Source organism: Mus musculus, chromosome 4 (assembly GCF_000001635.26).
Source record: "Mus musculus strain C57BL/6J chromosome 4, GRCm38.p6 C57BL/6J".
Classification (NCBI taxonomy): domain Eukaryota; kingdom Metazoa; phylum Chordata; class Mammalia; order Rodentia; family Muridae; genus Mus; species Mus musculus.
The window spans coordinates 126,548,096-126,567,382 of record NC_000070.6 but is presented as its reverse complement, the minus strand read 5'-3'; the positions used below and the strand labels follow the sequence as shown (position 1 = coordinate 126,567,382).

At 42.9% G+C, this 19,287-nt stretch overlaps 1 protein-coding gene and 1 non-coding gene across 8 annotated transcripts in view; both read right to left on the bottom strand.

Annotated features, from left to right (window-relative positions):
- Clspn (claspin) overlaps window positions 1–10,426 on the bottom strand; it is a 37,577-nt gene extending 27,151 nt beyond the window's left edge. For 5 of the 7 annotated variants that reach the window (XM_006503124.3, XM_011240540.3, XM_006503123.4 and 2 more), the window contains exons 1-8: window positions 10,246–10,426; window positions 8,067–8,175; window positions 7,031–7,464; window positions 5,464–5,625; window positions 3,399–3,476; window positions 2,378–2,450; window positions 1,585–1,693; window positions 802–1,412 (exon numbers count right to left, since the gene is read on the bottom strand). In XM_006503124.3, the coding sequence (XP_006503187.1) occupies window positions 802–1,412; window positions 1,585–1,693; window positions 2,378–2,450; window positions 3,399–3,476; window positions 5,464–5,625; window positions 7,031–7,464; window positions 8,067–8,175; window positions 10,246–10,269 (1,600 nt within the window). In that variant the 5' untranslated portion in view covers window positions 10,270–10,426. The remainder of the gene's footprint in view (window positions 1–801; window positions 1,413–1,584; window positions 1,694–2,377; window positions 2,451–3,398; window positions 3,477–5,463; window positions 5,626–7,030; window positions 7,465–8,066; window positions 8,176–10,245) is intronic. The other 2 variants (XM_006503125.4, NM_175554.4) reach the window with 2 other exon arrangements.
- Window positions 7,465–7,523, bottom strand: Mir7119 (microRNA 7119). Its single transcript, NR_106067.1, has one exon. It is a non-coding gene; the product is annotated as a microRNA 7119 (primary transcript).
- Window positions 10,427–19,287: the final 8,861 nt, after the last annotated feature.

Genomic DNA, 19,287 nt, shown 5'->3' with positions numbered 1-19,287 from the left:
AATCCCAGTACTCAGAAGGCCAAGGTCCTCCTTGGCTACACAGTGAGCTTGAGGCTAGCCAGAGAAACACGAGACATGAGAATGTCAGAGTCCCTGGAGCTGTAGTTATAGGGAGTTAAGATCCACCAGACATGGATGCTGGGACTCAAACTCCCTCTTGTCCTCTGGTAGAGCAACAAGTGCTTTTAACCAGTGAGCTATCTTCCCAGGTCCTGCGGTGAAAGTACCATAAGTGAGGGATAGGTGTCTGATTTACCTGCATGTGTGACAGAATGCCTCCATTGCAAACAGGACTCTTACAAGGTCACAGGTGACCTTGCTCTGTCAGCCCAGAAAGGAGTAGAGCATTTTATAAATACACCAGATAGTTTAGTATCTTTTGAGTGTGGGGGTGGAGGAAGAAATTCAATTTTGCAGACAATTTAAGTGGATCAAAGTGTTTCTCTCTGGGTGTCAAAAATGAAATGTTTTTATGAATGATTTAATATAAGATTTGACACAGGGTCATAGAAAAATCTAGGTGTTTAAGTTGAAAAGGCAGAAATAAATTCCTAAATACCATAACCCAACAGCAGTATGCCTCCTCAGTATGTTAATTATCACCAGGTTTCCATCTGAAAAAAGACTTAAAAGATTACCCTGACATTCTGCCAACCTCATCTGAACAGGATTCTGCCCACTTCTAGTGCATCTAGAAGATCATGTGCAATCACTGGCTTCTCCCACGCTCCCCATCTTCCACAGCAGCAAAAGTTGCAGGTAGGAACCACCCCAGAGAATCTTCCCTGTTTCAAGGGTTACCTCTGTTGGTTTTAGGTTCATCAAGTATCACAAAGGAATCTTCATCAGCGCCCAGCCGAGGTTGACTGGAAACATCCACTCCCAGCTGTCTAAGTCGGTCCACGGTGAATCGTCTCACCTTTTCAGGTGGCGCCGCCGCCGCCGTCACTACTGCCACTGCCGCTGCTGCTGCAGACTGGGTTTTCTGTTCAGGCATTCCCTCTTTTGCGTCTGTTTTTTCTACTGTTTTCAGTTCTTCTCCCTCCAGGGCAGGAGGGTCAGATTCGGTGAGGTCTCCAGCCTGATGCCCCTCATTGTCTTCGATCCTGGGGATGGAGGATTCCTGCTGTGACATGGATCTGTCCCCAGGAGAATAAGGTCTGTCATCACTGTGCTTCTCAGTCTCCTCAATTTCCAGCTCTCCTCGTCTTACCGGATCCTTCCCACAAGCCTCATCTGATCCAGCAGTGATCCCGGCTTCTTCTGAGACCTCAGAGAGAACATTAGTTTCCGCTGCAATTCCAGCCCCTGTCCTCTGCTCAGAACCTCTGCTGGAGTCCTCAGCACCCATTCCAGCTGCATCTGCAGGGTTTACGGTTTCCTTGTAATGGCCCGACTGATACTTACATGACCTAGAAGGGACAAGAGGTGGAACTGAAAATTCTCACTGTGAAGTGCTCTCATCTCCCAACTCGGGATGCGTGGTTTAAATCAGTTAAGGGACTAAGGAGTCTAAACTTTATACCAGATGCTACAAAACTGAACATTCACTGAGACTGTAACCACAGGAAAGCAGGTTCTTACTTCAGCAGGGCCATGGCACTGCCCTGGCACGTGGGCCGGGGCTTACGTTTGAAGAAATCGTGAATAGTTTTACTCTCAGGCATATGATATGGAAGATTAAGTGCAGATTCTAAAAAAATGGAACAAAACAAGGAAATACTCATGTGCATATTCTGAAATGTCACTTCATATTCAGCTAACCAAATAATATAAAACAAAGCTACCATGAGACAGAAAACAGTCCTGCGTTTTTAACAAATATATATTCTTGGATCCCATTTCAAACAGAATCCTTTATATATCTCAAATAATTTCATGTGTTTCAAACTTCCTACAGGGATCCGGATGTAGCCAGTCCATTGACAACAGTTTCCTCTCTAGGGAGGAGAGCACTCATGTTCTGAGAGAGGATCAGAGTTCAGTTCCTAGAACCCGTCAGGTCAGCAGCTTACATAAGTCGAGCCCCAGAGGATCTGACATTTGTGGCCTCTGGGCAATTACACTCACATATACACCACCCCACACGAATACATACACAAACATATAATTTAAAATATTTTTTAAAATAGGTCCTCTTTAGCTCTACCACAGTTCTGCAAATTTTCTGTTTATATTAATGGTCCAAGGGCTTGGGAAACAATGGACATTTATCAAGTTTAACTCTAAATTTTATACCACACTCATGTGTTATGAATTCACATTATGAGTGTTAACAAACCAACTCCCCAACATCCAAGATGAGCTGACAAAAAAACCACAAAGCAAACCAAAGCAAACCAAAGCCCATTGTGCTGCATCGCATGGCTTGTATTACCTCGGACCAGACGCTGGGTCTCACTATGCAGTTTTTTTAATGCTTCCTTACTTAGCCTCGCTGCCTTTCTTTCCTTAAAAACAAAACAAAGTGAAACTACATTAATGGTGTTTTCCAGGAAGATATTTATTCCTGAAGAGTCGTTGTCTCCAAGAAACAGGAAGAGAAGGAATTGGCACTAAACACTCACTACAAGAATAAGGAATGCATTTATTAGCAAGTCTCTGAAAACAAATTTATCCTAATGAACGATATTTATTTCTGTTCCTACTGTGTACAAAGAAACCCCTTGCATGACAGAGAGATGGCTCAGTGGTTAAGAGCACCTGCTTGTCTTGTGCAGAGGATCCGGGTTTAGTTCCCAACACCTATGTGGTGGCTCACAATCATCAGTAACTCCAGGTTCAAGGGCTGGGATGCCTTCTTCTGGCCACTAGGCACTGCATGCATGTGGTACACAGACATACATGCAGGCAAAACACATATGGTACACAGACACGCATAAAGGCAAAACACACGTAAAGAAACACGTGGTGAGCCAGGCAGTGGTGGCGCACGCCTTTAATCCCAGCACTTGGGAGGCAGAGGCTGGTGGATTTCTGAGTTCGAGGCTATCCTGGTCTACAGAATGAGTTTCAGGACAGCCAGGGCTACACAGAAAAACCCTGTCTCGAAAAACAAAAACAAACAAAAAAAGAAACACGTGGTGGTGCACAGACACCATACAGGCAAGACACATGTACATAAAATAGACATACATACAGATACACACAGGCAAAACACATGTGGTACACACACATGCAGACAAAACACATACACATAAAAATTAATATGACATACAGACATATAGGCAAAACATATACATATAAAAATAGCACAAATCTTTTAAAAAGAAGTAAATATAAAAAAAGAGGAAAGAGCTTGGTTACCAAGAGACTCAAATAAGATACGATATTGATCTTGAGAAACGCCCACTCCTGTGGAAAGAGACTGTACAAACAGTGGGTAGGGTGTGCCTTACCTTCCTCGCACTGCCTTTGGATAACTCATTTCCGTCTTCTAATGAAAAAGCCTCACTCTCCAGAGTTGGTTCCTTTTTCTAAAAGATTGAAAATCGATTAAAGAAAGACAAAACTAAACTCAGATAAAAAGATGTTTTTCTCTTGTTGGTATAAGGAGTAGAACTCAGGGCCTAGCACATGCGAGGCAAGTGTTCTACGACTGAGATAAATCCCCTGGCCTCAAATTTCAATTAAAGACAGGGTTTCATTAAGCTTCTCAGGCTGGCTTTGAACTTGCAATCCTCCTGCCTCCCAAGTATCTTGGATAGTACAACCACCAGGGCTGGTAAAATGATGCTTCTTATTACACCACACTACTTTACTCTTAAGTTAATAATTACCAGAGAAAAGTTTTCCTACTGTGCTTAAAAAGAAAAAAAAAATTAGATACAAATGGAATTATAGCCCTAAGTTTTCTGTTTGGACCTAACACCTACATTATAGTTCACAGAAGTTTATAACTCAAGTTCCAGGGAATCCAATGCCCTCTTTTGGCTTCCACAGGTACCAAACGCATACAATATACATACGAATGCATGTATATACATACATGCAAATGTATACACTCATACACATAAAATATAATCGGGAAAAAAAAGAGAATGAAACAAACACACAGAGAGAAAATCCTTTCTGCTGGTTGATTTTTGTTAACTTGACATGAATTTAGACATATCTGGGAGAGGAGACCTTAATTGAGAAAATGCCTCTCTAAGTTTGGCCTGAGGAAAAGTCTGTGTGGGTACTGTCTTATTAATGTTTAATGGAGAAGAAGCCCAGCCCACTGTGGAAGTTGCTATCCCGGGACAGGTGGTCCCAGCTTGTATAAAAGGGCAGGCTGCTCATGGAAGAGCTGGGGGAAGGATTGAGAACCCTAAAGGAGATAGGAACTCCACAGGAAGACGAACAAAGTCAACTAACCTGGACCCTGGGACTCTCAGAGACTGAACCACTAGCCAAAGAGCATACACAGGCTGGACCTAGCCCCCCAAACCACACATATGTAACAGATATGCAGCTCTGTCTTCATGGGAGTCCCCCATCCACTGGAGTGGGAGCTGTTCCTAAAGCTGTTACCAGTCTGTGGAATCCGTTCCCCTTGTCTGGCCTTAGTGTGAGAGGATGCTCCTAACCCTGAAGAGACTTGATGTGTATGTGTGTGTAGTGTGTATACCCAGGAGGGGCCTCTACCCTCTAAGAGGAGAAAGGAAGCAGGAGATGGGGGGGGGGGAGAACTGTGTGGGAGACTGGGGAGGCAGCCATTGGGATAATTAATTAATTAACTAATTAAAAGAAAAAAAATGCAGGCTGAGCAAGATCTGAAAAGTAAGCTAGTAAGCAGGACTCATCCATGACTCCTGCTCCTGCCCTGACTTCTCTTCACGCTGGGCTACAACTATAAGCTAAAACAAACCCTTTCCTCCACAATTGCTTCTGGCCATGGTGTTTATTACAGCAATAGTGATAAACCTAGCTAAAATATTCCTCTTTTTTGTTTCGGTTTTAGTGTGTGTGTGTGTGTGTATACATGTTTGTTGTATTTATTTATTTGTGTACTGGTGTACACATGGAGGCCAGAGAAGGCTACGAGGTGTCCTACTCTCTTATCCCTCCCCACTCCCCCACTTCCTTGAGACAGGGTCTCTTCACCAAGTCCCAGCAACCCAGTGCTGGACTACGGCTCATGACCACACATGGCTTTGTGATCTGGGCTTTGAAGATTTGAACTTCGGTCCTCACACTTGGACAGCAAACCATCTTACCCACAGAACCAAGTACAAGGGACCAAGGTTCGTTCCCAGCATCCACAAGACAGCTTACAGTCATCTGTAACTCCTGTTCCAAGGCATCTAACACCCTCTTCTGGCCTCCATGGGCACTGTATGCACACACAGACATACATGCAAGCAAAACACCCACATACAGAGAAGTATTTTAAGTTTAAAGTCTGCAAGCTCCAACAATAAATGCAACCGTGAGACAGAGACTGACACAGTGGCTGGGCTGGGCTGGCTCTTGACTTGCCTTGCGATTTTTCACCTTGTTTTTTACAGCCGCCCTTATTGACTCTAACGACTCTTCATCCTCCAGTGCAGAGTCATTTTCTTCCTCCAAACCTGTCTCAAAAAGATCACTATCTTCAAGGAGACAGCCACTGTCATTAAGCGGCCGGTCTGCATCACTTTCCTAGACAATAAAGAGAATGCACCATCAAATCACTTTGAAGCCTAGCATCTCACAGCAGCATATGGTAATTTAACTGTCTCTCATCTGGAACATTCTCACTGGCTCCTAACTTACACTTACCCTTTGAAACTCAAGCTGTGGTTTTTATATAACTACCCAATATTTACTTAGCAAACAGTAAATATGTCTTGGAAAATCAACTAAATACGTATGGAACGATTAATTACTTTATAAAATTTGAGGATGGGCTGGAGAGATGGCTCAGTGGTTAAGAGCACTGACTGCTTTTCCAGAGGTCCTGAGTTCAATTCCCACCAACCACATGGTGGCTCACAACATCTATAATGGGGTCTGATGCCCTCTTCTGGTGTGTCTGAAGACAGCAAGAGTGTACTCATAAAATAAGTAATCATTTTTTTTTTTTTGAGGCAGGATTTCTCTGTGTAGCCCTGGCTGTCCTGGAACTCACTTTGTAGACCAGACTGGCCTCGAACTCAGAAATCCGCCCGCCTCTGCCTCCCAAGTACTGGGATTAAAGGCATGCGCCACCACTGCCCTGCTTAAATAACCTTTTTTTTTTTTTTTTTTTTTTTTTTTTAAGTTTTTTCGAGACAGGGTTTCTCTTGGGTAGCCCTGGCTGTTCTGGAACTCACTCTGTAAACCAGGCTAGCCTCAGACTCACAGAGATCTGCCTGCTTCTGCCTCCCAAGTGCTGGGATTAAAGGCATGTGCCACCACTGCCCGGCAAGTAAACTTTTAATAGATAAAATTTGAGGATAATTTTCTAGTTAACAAGTAAACTTTTGATTGATACATGTGTCATTAAAAATTCTCCTCTCAAAGGTCAACTTCATCAGAGGAACAGTAATGAAGAATTACTACAAGAACACACCAAGAAAACAATACCCCATTTATTTGGAAATGTCCTTAATGCATCTACAATGGCAAAGAAGATCAATAATTGCAAATTACATAACCATCACTCTTTATGCAAAGAGGTTAATTTAAAGCTATATTTTGTGTGCAGAAATGATTATCAGGAATTAAAATCTATGTTTCTAAAATATCAACCTACCTAAAAAACAAAACCTAATTAGTTTTTAGAATGTACCTCAACAAGCAGATACATAAAATATTCATCCATACTCAAGGGTATATTGTTCACCCATTTAAAAAAAAAAAGAAATTGTGTCATAAAAAATAAAAAGAAAGAAAGAAACAGCCGGGCAATGGTGGCACACACCTTTAATCTTAGCACTTGGGAGGCAGAAGCAGGCAAGTCTCTGTGAGTTCGAGGCCAACCTGGTCTACAGAGTGAGTTCCAGGACAGTGAAGGCTCCATGGTGAGACCCTGATCAAAAATAACAATAACAACAGTTACAAAGGTCAGAAAATTTCAGCATACCTCACATCTTGTTTCCTTCTTTTTTAGTCTCCTGATTTTCTCCATTGTTCTCTCCTCTTTCTCCAGCCGTCTCTTGGATTTTGCTTTTCCCTCAGCTCCTTCTCTGAGGAGTGTTTTGGAGAGCTTTCTGCCGGTGGTGAAGTCCACAGAGTGTCCTGTCTGGTGGCCTGGCTCCAAGGAAGGAGCCTCTTGAGTCTCAGGACTCTCCTGACTCGGAGTTTCCTCCATGTCACTCTCATCACTGTCAGCCAGGGCTTTGGGAAAGCTTCTGCTCTGACTCTTCCCTGAATGTAAGTTCTCCTGAGTGTCCTCTGCGCTGTCGTCGTAGGTGGGTTTCTCCGGAGCATCGTCTCTGTCCTCAGCCTCAGAATCGCTGTCTTGTAACACTTTCCTGCTCTTAGGTTTCTTGCTCACAAAAATCTCTTCATCAGAATCTGGAGGAAACGGTGTTTTTTCTTTTTTTAAAAAGAAGGCACCCAATCCCCCAGTCCTTTGTCCTTCTTCAAAGCTACTTAAAAACATATTTAATTACACATGTGATATATCACCTTATGGGATTACACAACTGCCAGTAAGAACTCATTGAAGCAAAGCATATCTAAAAATATATTTAAAAGAAATTTCTGTGGCAAAACCTCTCTTGCTAAGAAATGTAATTATATACATTTATACATTTATAATGTGTAGAGTTGTTCTAATCATCCTGGCAGGTGTTAGAAATCCTGTTCTATAGTGAATGCATTTAGCCAGGCAATGAAGTAACTATTAGACATTTTATCTATTTTTAACTAAAAAAAAATAAAAAATAAAAAAATAACATATTACTTATTCCTGTTATATAACAGGAATGGATGTTCTTTAAAAATATATGTAAGCACTGCTATTTTTTTATTTATTATAAAGAAAATAAATAATAAAGTTGGGGCACTAACAATTTAATTCGATAAGTCAAGAAAATAATGAGATTAACTGAAATCACTCACAACCCAGGACCCCACATTCTATTCCTAAAATTAACATAACATATATTACAAACCTCTTTCACTCAAGGGCTCGAGTGTTTCAAAGCTGCCCTGTCCACTGTCTACAGGACTGTCTGCTGCTTCTTGTGAAAGAAGTTTTAGATCGTTGACTTCCAGGTTAACCTAGAGAATGAGAATAAACCTAGCATTAACAAGGAGGAGACAGAGCTGAGTATATATGGGGACACACAGTGTGGGGACATCAGCTGCAACTGGGAAGAACCAAAACGGGACAGTGTAACACACAGATGACATTTAAAGTCACAGACCAAAACCAAAACCAAACACACACAAACCGAGACTAATTGCTACAGGATACTAACTGAACAGCTCCATTTACTTTTATTAAACACATCGATTGCACAAATCAGATTCGCTTGGTTTTTCGGGTTTTTTCAATTGAAAAGAAGATGTATTAATTTTATAAGTGTTTCATCTGCATATATGTCTGTGCACCATATTCATGAAGTGCCTGTAGAGGTCAAAATGTTCATGAGACACCCTAGAGCCGTAGTTACAGTCATGATGTGGACACTGGGAATTGAACTAGGATTCTCTGCAAGAACAGCAAGGGCTCTTAACCACTGAGCCATCTCTCCAGTCCCTTTTAAATTTTTTTTTAAAAAGATTTACTTTGTTTATGTGTAGGAGTATTTTCCCTGTATGTATGTAAGGGCACTGAGTGCAAACCTGATACTCATGAAAGTCAGAAGAGGACACTGGATTCTCTGGAACTGGAATTACAGATGGTTGTGGGTGACAGGAACCAAATCCAGGTCCTCTGGAGGAGCAGCAAGTGCTCTTACCAGATGAGCCACCACTCTAGCCCCCCTTTTCATTATTTTGCATGTGTGTGTAGGCACATTTAGAGAGGGAGTGGTGTGCTATAGAGCACCGAAGGAAGACAGAGGACAACTTGCAAAAATCTAATCTCTTCTACTAGGTGAGTCCTGGGGATAGAAGTCACGCTGTCAGGCTTCAAAACAAATGTCTTTATTTATGAGCCATCCTTCAGATCCCACTGTGATAGTCACACACACACACACACACACTCACTCATGTCATAATTGTGCTCACATACCATTCTTCTAACTTTGCCTCCCTGTCTTTGTCTCCTACTTTTATGTTTGTTTTCTTTCTTTCTTTCTTTCTTTCTTTCTCTCTTTCTAGTAAGAGTCAGCAAAAGTGTGGCTTATGAAGTCAGCCACCTTTTGAAAATAATGTTATTTAAATTAAGGCTTTTTAAAAAAATCCTAGTGAGGCAAAAAGACAGGTTGGTGCACAACGAGATCTTGATTAAAGTCTGTTATTTTGTTCAATATCTAATCGTGAAAACTTCATGTCAAAATAAGGCTTTCATAGCCAGGCGTGGGGGCGCACGCCTTTAATCCCAGCACTCGGCAGAGGCAGGAGGATTTCTGAGTTCGAGACCAGCCTGGTCTACAGAGTGAGTTCCAGGGCGGCCAGGGCTACACAGAGAAACCCTGTCTCAAAAAAAAAAAAAAAAAAAAAACAACAACAACAACAACAACAACAAAAAGGCTTTCCTTTGGTGATTAGGTTTTTCTGGTACCCCCATTAAATCTGTTCTTAAGGCAACTATTTGGCCCTAGTCCTGGCTCCAGAAAAGAACACAGATCACGGAAAAGGTTTTCTATGGCCAAATTCCACTAGTGAGTCACCAGCTACTGGAAGGACGCTGTGAGCCAGGCCACTGTAGGCAAAGACTGTGGGCCCACGCGCGACACCCTTACAAGTTCCTTCCAGAACCAGAGTTCCAACTGCTTATACCCCTCACCCTGTGCTTACAGAGACTCCCACCCCACAACTTCCAGGCCAGGCTGGCCAAGGCCTTTTTTTTTTTTTTTTTTTTTTTTTTTTTTGTGGGGATGCTGTAAAGGGAGCTTGCGCGGCAGGAAACGCGCCAAAGAGCAAGGCGGGCTGCAGTGACAAGCTGAGGACCCGGCTGGGCGGACAACAGCGCGCGCCGCCGAACCAGAAGCTGTGGGGACTGAGCGCGGGAAGCCAGATGGAGACCCTCCAGAGGCCCCCAGACTCAGTCCAGTGGTCTCGGAGCGGTGCACGCCGGGAATTGTAGTCCTCCCGGCTCGGCGCTCTGGCCCTGCTGGGTTGACTGTCCCACTCGGCCCTCAGCGAAAGGCCTCCACAGCCCGGACCAGAGCCTAAACTCACCTCAGAACCCACCTCGCCGGTCATGATTCCGGCCTCCCTTCCGCACAGCTCCAGGAGAACGTGTCTGCAGTAACCTCAACTTGACGGCGACAGCTCCCGCCGTCTCCAGCTCGGCAGCGAAGTTCGAGCTTTCGCGCCCAGACGCGGTACAACGCTCAACCTTGAGGGTTTGCACCAATCCGAGGGAGGGTTTCCCTCCGAGGCCCCACCCCTATCGCCCTGCCAATCAGGAGGCGCCTCCTGCCTGCCCGGCAAATGTAATTTGCGTTGGTTTGGCGGGTTGCGGCTGCTCTTGTCAAACAGATCTAGGAGTGGCTTTGGGGTGTCTGGGGGTTCTCGGGGAGCGAAGAGATCCCGCGCTATGGCTTAGAAAGAAGGTATCTTGCGAATGATGTTCTTGGACTTTTGACCTATGTCTTCGTTCGATGGGTCGTACCGTATGCAATTAGAGGAGAGAAATTTCAATGCAGGAAGTGAACTGGGAAGAAGTTCCCAGGATTCTGGGAGTGTCCCACACCTGAATTTTTTGCTGAGGGAACCTTAGACCCCAGTGGAGGCTTTCTCCATCAGTTCATCCCTGGAGCAATCCTAACCTGCAGAGTTAATGTTTTTACCTCTTCGGGTCGATTCTCTGTCCTTTCTTCCCCATGTTCTATAGGCAGGCAAGAATGTCCTTTCTGGACTGTATTGTCCCAGCTGACTTGTCTTTTGTCTTCTGAATGGTCAAGCCAGTGTTAAAACTCCTTACAAAGTTATTATAAAGAGACCAGCTGGCACAGGGAAAGAAAGATCTGAGTATTTATTATCCTCCATCCCACCCAAACCCCCCTCCTCTCTAACTCCCCCCACCCCCCTTCACCTATTCTGGTATGGTGACCAACTCTGTCCAGTTTGCTTAGGACTTTCCCAGGTTTAGCACGGAAAACCTCACATCCCTAGAATCTCCTCAGAGGATACGAGGGATGACAGTCACCTCTGACACTGGTCTCCCCTTTATCTGAATACACATTCAGATAAAAAACAACTCCATTTCTCCACATCTCCGCCCACTTCTACACCCCTAAGGGTCTTGAGCTGGGGATGCAGCTCAGTAGTAGAGCTCTTGCTTAGTTAGTTTGCATGAGGCCCTCCCTGGTATAATCTCCAGGCTTCCAAAAAATACAAAAAAGAGTCCCATCCTCATATTTTACCCCCTTTTTAAAAAAAAAAAGGCTATTTTACTATGACCGTATACATCAATGATTCACAAATATGCATCTATCTGTAGCACTTCCTCCAGCATTTGGAGGACTGACTTTTATTGGCCATACAGTTTGTGACAAACAATGGGCAGAATTTTATAATCATCATTCTCTTAATCTTTGGAGGAAGCGTGTAAGGGAAGTAATGTGATCGTCTCGCGTCCACTGTCACCTGCTCTTTATGATTTCCAGGCTCACCGAGAGCATCCTCCAAAATCTCCCTTCTCCTGTTCTGTTGCCCCAAATTACACTTCTGTCTAAAGAATTATTTCTGAGGGCTGGAACGACAGTTCAGAGGTTAAGATCACTGGTTGCTTTTCCAGAGGACCCTGGTTCAACTCCTATCACCAACATGGCAGCTCAAAACTATTCATAACTCCAGTTCCAGGAGCCCTGATACCCTTTTCTGGTCTCCATGGGCAACAGGCATGGATGTGGAGCACAGACATACATTCAAGCAAAATACCCATAAACACCAAAATGAATAAAAATGACTTTCATCTGTTAGCCTGTACTTCTAAAATTAGGCACTTTGGATCTTGACATAGCACACAGAATCAGTATACACAAATCAGTTCTAGGCCAGCAAGATGGATCAGCAGGTGAAGGTGCTTACAGCAGAGGCCTCAACCACCCTAGAGCCTAGGCGAGTTCTGTCCCTAGAACCCACAGTGGACGGGAAGGAGAGACTCCTCAAAGTTATCCTCTGATCTCCACACATATGTCGTATGCAGCACTAGCATATGTCTCTCTCTCTCTCTCTCTCTCTCTCTCTCACATACACACACACACACACACACACATAAATAAATAAATAAATAAATAAATAAATATGCCGAGATTACAAGTACATGAGAAAAATGGAACTTAACACATTCGTGCCATTCTCAAGTGTTCTGTTATTATTTGTTCCACGGAAATGAACAAAATCGAGCTAAAGAGTAAGAAAAGCTTGAAGAGATGCCTACAATGCTATTTTTGACTCTTGGTTTTGTGCTGAGAATCAAAGCCGGTGCCCTCATCCATGCTAAATAAATGCTCTCCCTCCCTGATATGTCTCTATATTTCTTTTCTTTTCGAAAAAGAGTCAATCATGTTACTATAGCTTTACTATAATTCTGTAGAATTTATGAACTGATTTAATCCAAAGGCCTGTGACACCTTATTTATGGAGAAACACTGCCACCCAGTGGTAAGTTTCAGTAATGTTATTCTACTTTTTTTTTTTTTTTTTTTTGGTGGAGGGAAGGCCCTGGCCCATGTGGAGGACTGATAACAACGTGTATTCTCCTTCTAGCATGTGGAGTCTGGGACTAGAATCCTCTGAAGCTGGAGTTAAAGGGACTGTAAATCACTAGGCAGAGGTGAGAGCAGCAAGTGCTCTTAGCCTCTAAGCCATCTTTTCAGCATCCCGATACCCTACTCTTCTTATCTGAAGCCATGTAAAGAAGGCTTGGGATGTAGTTGAAAAGGAGAATCTCTGTAAGATTGTTCGAAGAGTTATTTAATCAAACTTGTCTTTGGTAGTAGAATGGAATACTTATATCACCAAGCACTGAACTTCAAACTTTTTTTTTCATAATTTAATTTCAAACAGCTTTAAAGCTTTTACAGAATATCCTTCCTTCAGGACACATCTGGTTCTCTTTTTTAACACAATACCTCCTCCTAATTCTTAAAAAAGAAAAGAAAAAGAAAGAAAGGAAGAGAAAAGAAAAAGAGAAAGGAAGAAAGAAGGAAAGAAGGAAAGAAAAAAGAAAGAGAAAGAAAGAAAGAAAGAAAGAAAGGAGAAAGAAAGAAAGAAAGAAAGAAAGGGAAAGGAAAGAAAGAGAAGGAAAGAAAAAGAAGGAAAGAAAGAAGGAAAGAAAGAGAAGGGAAGAAAGAGAAGGAAAAAAAAAGAAACAGCTGGAGAGATGGCACAGTGGTTAAGAGCACTGACTGTTCTTCCAGAGGTTCTGAGTTCAATTCCCAGCAACCACATGGTTGCTCACAACCATCTGTAATGGGATTGGATGCCCCCTTCTGGTATGTCTGAAGACAGCAACTGTGTACTCATATGCCTAAAATAAATTAATTTTAAAAAAAAAGTCATGCGAGACCTGAAACATAGGTGTTTAATTGTTGAATGAGTGATCAAAAATCATACAAAAGGCAAAAAAAAAATCCCCAAAAAAAAGACAAAACAAAACAAAAACAAAACAAAAACAAAACAAAACAGGACCTTTCTCCAGGGTGAGTCAGCATCCAAACGGGTTATTTTCTGTGTAGAGAGGCTCCTATGCCTCAACTTTGTCCAACCTAAAGTACTTATAAAAGAGTCACCTGCTCTTTCCATAGCACCTGTTTTAAGCCTATGATAGACATGAAGCATGCAAAGACACATAAGAACCAGCTTATTCTCAGAGACCCCCCCACCCCCTACTGCCAGTTGGAGACAGGCAAGCAAGCAAGTATATGCAATATGTAAATGTGTGCAAGCGACTGTGGAGAGCTGGAGGGAGAAGCAACCATAGCTGGCGACAGACGATGGCTGGGGCAAGTCAGGGAAAATGACTCACTCACTGAATTTCAAAGATGAATTAGTGCCTCCGGCTGGCACAGAAAGCCTTCCATGTATGTGCAGGGGCTTGATAAAGCAGGTTGTGTTTGGGGAACTGAAAGTAGGTCACTGTGACTTGAGCACGGGGTATGGATGTGGGGATGGAGGGGGGGCCAAAATGAAGGCCGATAGTTACACGAGGAACAAAATGTCTGGAATGTTCTACTCAGAATTTAAACAGAATAAACGGGGCAGTTGAGGAGTCGGGGTAGAAATGGTTAAGGAGAGTGACGTAATCAGATGTATATGCCTGAGAAAGATTACTCTAGCAGTGTGTGAAAGGTGAATGGAAAAGGGATTAGACTGGGGGCAGAGAGACCAGTTGTCTCTGGGAGATTTCCGGAACTTGAACTAGGTTGATGATAGCAACAGCGGAAGAGAGATGGACTGGAAAAAAGAGGCAGAGTTAATAGTGCTGGTTGGATGGTTAGCTTTGAGGGGTGAGAGTAGAGGTGACTCCAGTGACAGACCATGATACTACCCATCAAAACTAGGAATACAGGTCACTAAGTAAAAACTCACTCATCAGAGGCTGAAGAGATGGCTCAGCAATTAAGAGCACTGACTGCTCTTCCTGAGGTCCTGAGTTCAATTCCCAGCAACCACGTGGTAGCTCACAACCATCTGTAGTGGGATCTGATGCCCTTTTCTGGTGTGTCTGAAGACAACTACAGTATACTCATATAAATAAAATAAATAAATAAATAAACCTTTTTTTTAAATTTGCTTGGCCGGGCAGTGGTGGCACACGCCTTTAATCCCAGCACTTGGGAGGCAGAGGCAGGCGGATATCTGAGTTCGAGGCCAGCCTGGTCTACAGATTGAGATCTAGGACAGCCAGGGCTATACAGAGAAACCCTGTCTTGAAAAAAAAAATTTTTACTCATCACTCAGGAGGTGAAGAAAGATTGTGGGCCTGAGGCCAGGAGAGGAGGGAAAATGGGGACAGAAGGACAGAGAAAGCAAAGGAGGATTTGAATGTAGCTCAGGCGCTAGAATGCCTGCCGGGCATGCCAAGGCCACAGACACGGGATGCTGCACACATCTGTTATCCTAGCAGTACAGAGAACCTTAGCTCAGCAGCTTTTCATGTCCTACTCACTCACTGCCTTTACTACTCCATTTCTTCCCTGGTTTCCTGACCACGAATCCGTATAACAGAAATTCCTCTGCCCTGGATGGATTGAGTTTTCTCTGGTGTTTTATCTCAGTACAAAGATTATTGAGACATTAGGATTCCTAGCACTTGATTGACCAATATACATCAGCCTGGACTTGAGAGAGAGCTTAGCAGTTAAGAGCATTTGCTGCTCTTGTAGAACAGACTCAGTTCCCAGCTTGAACATCAGGTGGCACATAACTGCCTTTAACTCCAGTCTTAGGGGATATGACACCCTCTTTTTGTCTTCCATGGGCAGAGAGAGAGAGTGAGAGAGAGAGAGTGAAAGTGATAGAGAGAAATAAACTATAGCTTTTAAATGTAAATAATGTATGTAGGTCACATATTTTACACATATTCACATATATTATGTATATAATAGCTAATCATGTATATGTATACCTTGATCATATAAGCCTTAGCCAATGTAGGGAGACTTATCTAGGTATATATGCTTAAGGAAAAGGATTTTACCACAGAAGGAAGAGGAGTGCTGGTCCATTTCTACATCCTGTTCAATCTTAGCACCTACTTTATAGGTTGATTAATGTCTGAGCCCTTTCAGATATGTGAGATAGCTAAAGTCTATCAGGAAAGTTACAGCTGACAAGGGACAGATAGTACTGGACAGACTAGCGCTGTGCCCACCGTCAGCCCAGAGGATGGTTTTACTAGAGTATCAACTAGTAAATCAAGAGATTTCTCATGGCTGTCATCATGATGCACATGTGGTTGGCATTTGGTGGGTGGGTGGGGGGCAAGTTTGTTAAATGTCAGTGAGAAACGTTCAAATAGGTAAAGAGGAAGAGGAGAGGAATAATTTAGGCAGGGAAAGTAGAATGAACAAAGGCGTGGAGGTAGGAAGGACCCAGAGGTTCAAGGAACTATTCAAGGAATGACTGTGGGAAGAGTGGGTGATTATGATGGGGAAGGAGACAGCTAATGAGACAGAAAGGTTAAATCCAACTCACTAGCACTCTGCAGTGTTATTGGAGCCTGAATGTCTGCTAGAACCAAGCTGTCTTTCTTTGCGGATGGAATATGCACACAAAGCTGTAGGTTATGGAACATTGGATGGACAAGGCCAGGTTGATGCATTTGGATCATCTAGACTCAGTGAGTCTCCAGATGAATAAGCAAAACAAACAAAAAGATGAAAGGAAGGAAGGGAGGGAGGAAAGGAGGGAGGAAGGAAGGGAGGGAGGGAGGAAGGAAGGAAGGAAGGAAGGAAGGAAGGAAGGAATCAGCTTGTCCTGTCTTATCACATAACAGAACTCCAAAGAAAGTGTTACCATTTCTAGCATTTGTTTAAATAGTTTAACAAATTATACACAACATAAAATGTAACATATTTATACACATTTTGTATATGTGCAAATCATAGTGTTTTCATGTACATTAAAGTTGACATATAGGTGTGTTAACTATCTTTAATATAAACTCCAAGAGCCATATTTAGCATTTGAAGATTTTAGTAAGAAATACACACTCCAGACATGGCAAAATATTTGCCTAGAATTTGCAAAGCCCTAGATTCAATTCCTAGAAACATACAAAACCAGGTGTGGTGGTGCATGCCTGTGGTGGTGCATGCCTGTGGTGGTGCATGCCTGTAATCAGACTCTGGGAAGTAGAGGCTGGAGGGAGGACTCAACAGCCTGGGCTCTATGAGACCTAGTCTCAAAGAAAGAGAGAGAGTGAGAGAGAGAGAGAAAGGAAGAGAGAAAGAGAGAAAGAGAGAAAGAAGAAGAAAGGAGGAAGGGAGAGAGGGAGGGAGAGAGGGAGAAAGAGAAAAGAAAGAAAAGAAAAAAGGAAAGAAATACTTTTACACTCTAGGAGTGGTTAGAAGTATTTGAGAAATTCCCATCATAAACCTGCATTCCAGTAGCAATTGCTATAAGATCGTTCCCTCCAGTCATTGCTACAAGGTCCTTAAATGTGTTTCAGCATTGGCCATGGTTTTTCCTGAGTGAAATGGGTGGAAAGAAGTTGTGTGATTTGGTTCCAGGCATTGATTTTTACAGCTGTCCCCACCCTTGAATGTTTAGAGAGAAGAATCTAGTGGGCCCAGGAATTAGATTCTTTTTTTTAAATATTAATTTATTTATTATTATTTATACTAGTACACTGTAGCTATCTTCAGACACACACCAGAAGAGGGCATCAGATTCCAGTAAAGATGGTTGTGAGCCACCATGTGGTTGCTGGGAATTGAACTCAGGAACTCTGGAAGAGCAGTCAGTGCTCTTAACCACCGAGCCATCTCTCCAGCCAGGAATTAGATTCTTCAGAGAGATGGATAGACTAGCTCTTTATTCAGGCTTTTGCACCCCTTTCAGCCAAGAATTCCATTTGCTATTTCTGACTGGATTTGATGAATCCTGTCACAATGTCTTATTTACCTAAAGTAAGGCTTGCGTGAAAGATTCTTGATATATAGTACATAAGATGCCTGTGGTGGTTTGAGTATGCTTAGCCCATGGGAAGTGGATTAGGAGGCGTGGCCTTGTTGGAGTAGGCGTGTTTTGGGTGGAGGAAGTGTGTCCCTGTGTAGGTGGGCATTGAGGGCTCCTATGCTCAGGCTACACCCAGTGCAGCGGAGAGAGCCTCTTCCTAGCTGTCTGCTGAAGCGAGTCTCCTTCTGTCCGCCTTTGGATCAAGATACAGAACTTTTGGCTCCTCTAGCACCATGCCTGCCTGCATGCTTCCATGCTTCCCACCGTGATGATAATGGACTGAACCTCTGAAACTGTAAGCCAGCCCCAATTAAATGTTTGCCTTTTATAAGAGTTGCTTTGGTCATGGTGTCTCTTCACAGCAATGAAACCCTAAGACAATGACCAAGAGCTGAAACTTTATTGAGTTTATGAATTGTATGAATGATTTTACCTGATTGTTAATAAGTATTTGAATCTGTGTCAGTTTCAGTCTGAGATTTGATGTCACTGTAACACATGACCGGTAGTAAGATGGAGGAACATAAGGCCTATCTCTCCATGTTGAGGTAATGTCTGCCCTTCACCTATGCAACAATAAAATCCAGCCTGATAATAAATTAATATAATATATTCATATAAGGCTAAAAATGATCAGATTGGTTTGAATCAACTTGAAACAGAAGATGGCTTCATTCACATAACAAGTTGGTTCTCAGTGACATTAAATGCCCAACCAAATTAAACCCATCTGATGAAAGAGAAGTCAGGTTGAGTCACGTTAAACAATAAAATGTTTCATGAAGGTGAATATGCTTCAGCCCGGAGAATGGGTCAGGAAGGAACACACTGGATCCAGGGACATGAGAGAGGAAAATGTCACTGTGATAGGCCCAGGAAAAGCAGCAAGAAGGGCAGATGGTGCATTGGAACAAGGTAGGCACCTGCATCAGCGACTTCCTTATCCAGATGCCAGCTCTACCACTCAGCCATGCAACTGAAGAGAAGTTGTCTCTCTTCTCTTGGGCTCAACATGCATGCATACGTGTGCGCACACACACACCATCATCATCACGTGTTATGGTCATCATCATCATCATTGTTGTCATCATAATGTGTTGGTACAGATCAAGTTCTCTAACTCACTGATTGGTATGTGTCAAGTACAAAATTAATGCCAGTTCCCCCAGCCACCACCACCACTGTACAATGCTACGGTAGTGTGAAAGCTGAACGCTGAAATGAGTGTAGGGTCTGGCCATTCCTCTGTCACTGAACATTACAAGAAATGCTTGATTGAAAACTTGCTCCCATGCTCTTCTCTCATGGCAAAGTCCTCTTAACAATGCATACTTATACTGAGAGTAGAGATGATAAATAAGATGGTGTCTGCTTTCAGAGAACTCCTGGGTTATTGTTTTGGATCAATGTTAAGTCCTCATTCTGAGTTAAAACTAGCTTTCCCAGTAGTGTAGCATCAGATTCAACTGCTTTGTTTCTGCAGTACTGAAGATCCGATCCAGGGCCTCATGCATACTGGACAAACCATGCTACCACTGAACTGTATTCTCAGACACACCCTGCCTCCAGTTTCAGTTATCATTACTA